Source organism: Salvelinus sp. IW2-2015, unplaced genomic scaffold (genome assembly GCF_002910315.2).
Source record: "Salvelinus sp. IW2-2015 unplaced genomic scaffold, ASM291031v2 Un_scaffold3992, whole genome shotgun sequence".
Classification (NCBI taxonomy): Eukaryota; Metazoa; Chordata; class Actinopteri; order Salmoniformes; family Salmonidae; genus Salvelinus; species Salvelinus sp. IW2-2015.
The window spans coordinates 25,280-33,714 of record NW_019945264.1 but is presented as its reverse complement, the minus strand read 5'-3'; the positions used below and the strand labels follow the sequence as shown (position 1 = coordinate 33,714).

The 8,435-nt window shown below is 38.5% G+C and overlaps 1 protein-coding gene across 1 annotated transcript; it reads right to left on the bottom strand.

The window, feature by feature from the left end:
* Positions 1-1,461: 1,461 nt before the first annotated feature.
* Positions 1,462-6,193, bottom strand: LOC112076754 (ecto-ADP-ribosyltransferase 5-like). The gene is made up of 3 exons (XM_024143434.2): positions 5,787-6,193; positions 2,834-2,863; positions 1,462-2,590 (listed from the first exon to the last, which is right to left on the bottom strand). The coding sequence occupies exons 1-3, from the start codon at positions 5,868-5,870 to the stop codon at positions 1,874-1,876; spliced, it is 831 nt and encodes a 276-aa protein (XP_023999202.1). The 5' UTR covers positions 5,871-6,193; the 3' UTR covers positions 1,462-1,873.
* Between the last annotated feature and the right edge of the window lie 2,242 nt (positions 6,194-8,435).

The window sequence follows — 8,435 nt, the reverse complement described above, 5'->3', positions numbered from 1 at the left end:
ACCCAGACAGGCATGGCACTGAACGAGCACGCGCATGCATACACACACACACACACACAAACCCCTGTTTCAGGCGGGAGTTCCAAGGACAAAGAACACTACTGAGAACCAATGGAACATTGATATCAGCCTGAAGGGGACCGCCCTCCACTCACAGCGACCAGTCAGGAGAGCAGAACTACTAGAATCAACCTACGTCATTTCACTGTATAAAATGTATTGCACAATATGAGTCGGGGCTCCTCCTGCTAGCTCCCTCTGAGCTAAATGGACGAGCCCGTGCACGTGTTGTCAGATATCTTTGAAACTTAATAAACTGCCTTAAATATCATACCTTATCCACCTGGTCTAGCGTCTCAACTTGGTCTCTCTCTTCTAGTAAATATCATCAACTTTAACAGTACCGTCATGTATGCTCTCTCTCCGGCGCTCTAGGGCACCACGCTCCGACGTCTCAGCCAGATTGACAGGTTTCCTGCGCCTCAGCAGAGGTGACAGGTCTGCTCCTGATCGCCAGGATTGTAATTTTGGTAGGCGTCCTGCGGCTAGAGCCGCACATCGGGGAGCAGGTACTGTCACGTGTGCTCCCTCTTCAGCCTCAAGATCACCAGGCTGGTCATTATGGCGCACGCCTGTCACCATCGTTACGCCCACCTGCGCATCGTCAGACTCACCTGGACTCCATCACTTCCCTGATTACCATCCCTATATATGTCACTCCCTTTGGTTCCTTCCACAGGCGTTACTGTTTCAGTTTCCTGTCTGTGCGTTGTTAGTGTTTCTTGTTTTGGATTATGTTTATTTTATTAAAACACTCACTCCCTGAACTTGCTTCCTGACTCTCAGCGCATATCGTTACAATTGAGCTGTTGATGGGGCAGCATTGTATACTATTGTAATGTATACTTTTGATGGCAGTACTGTTGTTTTTCTTCCGGATTCACGATGTAAATAAACACGCTTGCAGAGAAGTACTTTTGCTGCTCCGCCATCTTTTTATTTGAGGTTTTTCAGTTTAGCCTTTTGGCCAACTGTACGTGACGGGACGGAATCAGTAACATAATGGTGGATATAAACACAATATTTATGGAGGGAATCAGTAACATAATGGTGGATATAAACACAATATTGATGGAGGGAATATCAGGAACATAATGGTGAATTTAAACAATATTGATGGAGGAAATCTGTAACATAATGGTGAATATAAACACTATATTGATGGAGGGAATCAGTAACATAATGGTGAATATTAACACAATAATGATGGAGGGAATCAGTAACGAATGGTGAATAAAAGCACAATAATGATGGAGGGAATCAGTAACATAATGGTGAATATAAACACAATATTAATGGAGGGAATCAGTAACATAATGGTGAATATAAACACAATATTAATGGAGGGAATCAGTAACATAATGGGTAATATAAAACACAATATTAATGGAGGAGAATCAGTAACATAATGGTGAATATTTAACACAATATTAATGGAGGGAATCAGTAACATAATGGTGAATATAAACACAATATTAATGGAGGGAATCAGTAACATAATGGTGAATATAAACAAACACAATGCACATGCTAACAAATGTCAACAAATCACAAATTACAATTTGATTCAATGTCAGCAAATTATCATTTTTTATAACTCTTGATCTTATTAATCTGAGGCACCAATAAGGGTTAAACAGTCTTTAACAGGATCATTACAACTGAAAGAAGTAAAGTAAACATTTTACATTTTTACAGATGACTTAATCGTACATTGGTGGGGGAATGACCAGTGATATACAGTAATTGTCAACATAATATAGAGCGTCATGTAGCCTTTTCCTGATGTGCGGTTGAATGCAGAAAAGCTGCTTCACAGGTTTGATTTTGCTTCTTTTTTTAACTTGCAATTCAAGTTACTCTGAACTCTAGTGCTATTTAATGTGTAGACGACTTCACACCACAGTTTATTCTCTGTTGACTTCGTCTGAATGTTGATCACTTTGAATACCTCATAGGGAGGAATTAAGACTTCTCTCTCTCCTGTAAATACAGAGTAATATGATATGTCAGCTCCAAAACATGTGGAGATCTCAAAGCAGGACGTCTCTCCAAATGAATCTCTGCCTAATTCCTGGTTTTCAGTGCTCGAGGTGAAGGTGCCGAAACGGATATCTTTGCTGACAACATCCTGATCAAAATACACATCGGTTCTACGGTAGGTGGTCCTACATGTTGTTTGAGTTTGTTTGAGAATCTGAATGGCTTCAGTTAGATAGAAGTGTAGGGAATGGTACTGGAATGTTGTCCCATAATTAGAGCTACCATCTTTAACTTGTCTGTTGAAGTCCGGGTAGATCTTGGGCTTTTCATTTGTGTACACATATATAGCCATGGAGTGTTCTTTTTGCAGATCATGGATAGGTTGTTTGGCTTTTTCCTCTGCTTCATTCCAGGCATTATTGAAGTCTGGACTGGTATTCTTCTCACGTGGGAGGTAGACTGTGTTCACCTCATTGTGCATGTACTTACTGCAGCCATCATATCGGTCATCAATAGATTTAGGGGCCATGTCCAAAGGGAAAGGCTTCTGTAAAAATAACATTTAGTTTCAATACATTACTTAAGACTTACTAGGTCTCTGTTTCTCCCCTTGAATTTTTTAAAATAAATAATATATTTTTTAAAGGCGGCTAACTCTTTTGTGCGATTGATTTCGGTCGTTTTCATACATATAGTGACATTTATGTCCTTGTAACATTATGTGTGGACATTTTGAATAAACACTCAATTTAACAGTTGATTCACACACTAACTAAAATTCCATACTCACCATCTGTGGGTCCGGATTCTTGGGTAATATCTAAGGAAGGAAAAGAGGTGATTATAGAACGGCCAGAGGGAGCCTGGACCGTTTGGGATAAGAGATGTAAGAAATAAGCCCATTAAGAAAACGATTCCAGCAGAGACTCAATGGGAGCAATTGAAAGATAAGAAATGAGTTAGAATAGTATCTGGGCAGGTGTATTATAGAAGTTATGTAAGTGGGATAATTATGGGATGGACTTTTCCTCAATGGTTGTTTGAATGGCTTAATCATTTTAATTGGGAAATTAGGAAAAAAAATGAGATTTAAACACCCAGCCATGCATGTAGAGAATCCTCTGTTGTACGGACATAGAGTTCCACATCAGCTGTCAGAGCAGCTCACAGATCATTGCACCTGTACACAGCCCATCTATACATAGCCCATCCAGCTACCTCATCCCCATATTGTTGTTTATTTTTTTGCTCCTTTGCACCCCAGTAGCTCTACTTGCACATTCATCTTCTGCACATTCATCTTCTGCACATCTATCACTCCAGTATTTAATTGTTAAATTTTAATTACTATGCCTCTGTGGCCTATTTATTGCCTTACCTCACTAATCTTACTTCATTTGCACACAGTGTATATATATTTTTCTATTGTGTTATTGACTGTATGTTTGTTTATTCCATGTGTAACTCTGTGTTGTTTGTGTCTGACTGCTTTGATTTATCTTGGCCACGTCGCAGTTGTAAATGAGAACTTGTTCTGAACTGGCCTACCTGGTTAAATGAAGGTGAAATACAAAAAATAAAACAAAAAATTGAATGGCGGAGAAATTTGTGTAATGGAAAAGTGTAGAAAGAATTAGATTGGTTTGGGAGGAACAATATGGAGTTAGTAAAATGATAATAATAATAATAGTGTGTTTTCAATCAAATAAATGAGTTGTCCCACATCATGTTTGTCTGACTTCTAGGAAGATTTAAATACTCTTCAACCGACATTTCTCCAAGTTATCACCATCATTGTAAACCGTGGTTATTTTGTTGTTTTGAAAATTCTGAAGATGATTCATTTTATTTTATTTGATGGTGATGAATTTACATTTAACCCTCCGGTTTACAGTCAAGTCTCTTAATCTGAACTCTCTTCAATACTGTTAAACTTTTAGTTTTTTTATTACTTTTTCAAAAGTGTAATAGCAAGTGAGCTGTGTTTACTTTTTTTGGCCATTATCTGGAGTTTTGTGGGGAAAGTGCTTAGAGCATGGCACGTCAACCCTGTTACCTATAGATAGATAAAACATGTCTATGTAAAGTTCACATTTTGTAAAGTTCACATTCTCTATCGGACACAACCAGCTTCCTTTCCCCCTGTCACAAGTGGAGTTATGGCTGATTTAAGATTAAATAGTCCACCCTGTCACGGTCAACCCTGTTACTTTAATTGTCACCTTTTATAGTTACTTGTCATGCTTAATCCTCTGGAGATGATAAAACATTAGTGTTTTTTAATGAAAATTATTGTGTTCTTTATGACAGAATGTTAAAATTAGGTGAAATAAATAGTTATGTTTCACTGAATTACTCAAAAGGCCCTTTATTCATGGCCCACTTTTGTGTCACACCCTGATCTGTTTCACCTGTCTTTGTGATTGTCTCCACCCCCTCCACGTGTCGCCCATCCTCCCCATTATCCCCTGTGTATTTACACCTGTGTTCTCTGTTTGTCTGTTGCCAGTTTACCTTGTTTGTCAAGTCAACTAGCGGTTTTGTATCAGCTCCTGCTTTTCCCCAGTCTCTCTTTTCTCGTCCTCCTGGTTTGTACCCTTGCCTGTCCTGACCCTGAGCCCGCCCGCCCGACCAATCTGCCTGGGTACTATTTAATGAAGCTGCCAGTTTAGGACTTATGAGGTGTCTGTTTCTCAAAATAGACACTCTAATGTAATTGTCCTTTTGCTCAGATGTGCACCGGGGCCTCCCACTCCTCTTTCTATTCTGGTTAGAGACAGTTTGCGCTGTTCTGTGAAGGGAGAGGTACACAGCGTTGTATGAGATCTTCAGTTTCTTAGCAATTTCTCTCATGGAATAGCCTTCATTTCCAAGAACAAGAATAGACTGATGAGTTTCAGAAGAAAGCTCTTTGTTTCTGACAATTTTGAGCCTGTAATGGAACCCACAAATGCTGATGCTCCAGATACCCAACTAGTCTAAAGAAGGCCAGTTTTATTGCTTCTTTAATCAGCACAACAGTTTTCAGCTATGCTAACATAATTGCAAAAGGGTTTCTAATGATCAATCAGCCTTTTAAAATGATAAACTTGGATTAGCTAACACAACGTGCCATTGGAACACAGGGGTGATGGTTGTTGATAATGGGCCTCTGTACGCCTATGTAGATATTCCATGAAAAATCAGCCATTTCCAGCTACAATACTCCTTTACAACATTAACATGTCTACAACCTATTTCTGATCAATTTCATGTTATTATAATGGACAACAAAATGTGCATTTCTTTCAAAAACAACGACATTTCTAAATGACCTCAAACTTTTGAACAGTAGTGTATATTCTCTCATATCAGATAAAGTCAACAGATAGTACAGGAACTTGAGCTTTTGATGATAATGTCAATCAGACCTGGGTTTCAAATATCGTACAAAAAAAGAAGTGCCATTTTGATCTTGCCTGGCCCAATAAACCAATAGAAATGTCCCATCTGGTACTTCAGGCAGACTCCAGAAAACACTCAAAGTATTTGAATTTTTTTTTCAAGTGTTTAAACCCATGTCTGATGTCAATATAGATGATCAAACTATGAAGCTTAACATGTCAAATAATTAATTCAGAATGAGAACTATACGATGCAGTAAACAATGTTCCACTATAGATTGTGTTGACTATTCTGGAACCCCTAATCTTTAGGGGAAGACAACAATGACAGTTGCATATGAATCAAATAAAATATCTCACCCGTCCAAAGTAAAGACCCAGGGTCAACGCCATTGCTACCGCCACAACAACAAAAATAATTACGACTACGCACGTTTTCCCCATATCTTAAGATGTTATGAGCCTAGTCAGTATCCTCCAGTCTCTAGTCAGAGCTATGGTAACACTGAGACAAGGAAGATGAAGAAGTAGAAGCCTTTACCACAGGAAGTTGGGGAGCAGCAACATCTAGACAGAGGCAGAAAGGATATGACAAGTGCAGGTAGACTGTATGCAGATTCCTCTATTGTTCAGCTTTAGGACTTGTGTGTTGCAGACTGAACATTTCTGCTTATAGCTGGTCAGATTTATGACTTTACAAGCAGACATAACTACAAATCCTGTTCCCACACTGAAGCAGCAAGATAATACGTGCACAAAGTCATGCAGATCTTTACAAAAAAAAGTATTACCACCATAAATAATAACTGTAGCAACCCTGTGCTTACAAACATGGATATCAACTTTACCACAGTGGATGCCACACAGGGATAACGGGCCAGAAGGTTGAAGGTTCGCCGACCACAACAGATGAGCCAACTCTCTCTGCCTGTTTTATGATCAGAGCTTCAGAGAATGATGAGCTAGTAGGATACCAGATTTTCAACATTTTGGTGCTGTATTTATCATTATAAACTGGGTGGTTTGAGCCCTGTATTCTGATTGTCTGAAAGTCATGGTATATCAGACCGTATGCCACGGGTATGACAATACATTTCGTATTCCTGCTCAAATTAAGTTGGTAAGCAGTTTATAATAGCAATAATACACCTCAATGGTTTGTGATTTATGGCCAATATACCACGGCTAAGGGATGCACTTAGGGGCCGCGTAACGCCACACCCCCTCGGGCCTTATTGTTTAATTATATAATATATATGCAACACATTTTCCACCAACCAATAAGCAACGCATAATTGCATACCAATTACTAACTTTGAGTGCTTATCATCATGGTTTGCGTTTTCAACACCACAATCAAATAGAGTATGTAAATCTTGACAAACAGAAAATATAACCCTCCCTACTCAGTATTAAAGTCTTGGCTTGACAATCTCCCAATGTCTTTACAGTTTTTGGTGAAATGGAATGGCTGGTGTCCAGTTTGGATGCTGGAATTACATTAGAGGGGAGTGGATGAACATGTGCAGGAAGCCTACAGGAGACTTCTTCAGGCTGCAAGCCCGGCACCGGGCACAATATGACAACAGCCACTTCAAGTGCAGGGCGCGAAATTCAAAATCTATTTTTTTAAAATATTTAACTTTCACACATTAACAAGTCCAATACAGCATTTGAAAGATAAACATCTTGTCAATCCAGCCAACATGTCCGATTTTTTAAATGTTTTACAGAGAAAACACCACATATATTTATGTTAGCTCACCACCAAATAAAAAAGAGGACAGACATTTTTCACAGCACAAGTAGGATGAAGTAGCATGCACAAGCCAACCTAACTAACCTAAAACCAACCTAAATAACCTAGAAAAAACTACCTCAGATGACAGTCCTATAACATGTTACACAATAAAATTCTAATGTTTTGTTAAAAAAAAATGCATATTTTAGCTATAAATCAGTTTTACATTACTGCTACCATCATAGCTACAGTAAGAAATCGCACGGGAGTAGCCAGAGAAAATACAGACACCAACGTCAACTACCTATTACACATCAGAAAAACATTTCAGAGAATATATGGTGGATAGCTAATGAAAGACAAAGATCTTGTGAATACAGACAATATTTCCGATTTCTGAAGTGTTTTACAGCGAAAACACCACATATATTTATGTTAGCTCACCACCAAATACAAAAGACAGACAGACATTTTTCACAGCAACGGTAGCATGCAATTAGCATGCACAAAGCTAACCAAACTAACCTAGAACCAACCTAAATAACCTAGAACCAACCTAAATAACCTGAAAAAACTACCTCAGATGACAGTCCTATAACATGTTACACAATAAATCTATGTTTTGTTCGAAAATGTTGAATATTTTAGCTATAAATAGTTTTACATTACTGCTACCATCTTAGCCACCATCATAGCTACAGTCAGAAATCGCACGGCAGTAGCCAGAGAAAACAGACACCAACGTCAACTACTAATTTCACATCAGAAAAGATTTCAAGAAATATATGGTGGTAGCTAATGAAAGAGAAAGATCTTGTGAATACAGACAATATTTCCGATTTCTGAAGTGTTTTACAGCGAAAACACAATATATCGTTATATTAGCTTACTACAATAGCTAACACACAGCAGCATTGATTCTAGTCAAACGCTAGCGATAGCACAGTTCGACAGATATATGAAAAAGCATCCCAAATTGGGTCCTTATCTTTGTTGATTTTCATCAGAATGTTCTCCAAAGGGTCCTTTGTTCAGAACCGTGTTCATTTGGACCTAGAACGAACGATGTCCCTGTGAATTAGCATGGCACACTGGCCATGCCGTGCTAACCTCTCCATCTTGAAAAAATTCTTCGGTCGCATCACGTCTAAAGTCCAGAATAAATTTCAATAATATAATTAAGAGTATATTGAAAAAACATACTTTAGGATGATATTTGGACATGTATCAAATAAATTCGAAGCCGGAGGTCATATTCACCTATAACG

Bases quoted from the DNA above. Each gene is read 5' to 3' on its own strand.
- LOC112076754 (XM_024143434.2), bottom strand. From the start codon at position 5,870: ATGGGGAAAACGTGCGTAGTCGTAATTATTTTTGTTGTTGTGGCGGTA. The intron at 2,864-5,786 runs GTGAGATATTTT...TTCCTTCCTTAG, and splicing joins TGGGTCTTTACTTTGGACGG to ATATTACCCAAGAATCCGGA. The intron at 2,591-2,833 runs GTGAGTATGGAA...TTATTTTTACAG, and splicing joins AGAATCCGGACCCACAGATG to AAGCCTTTCCCTTTGGACAT.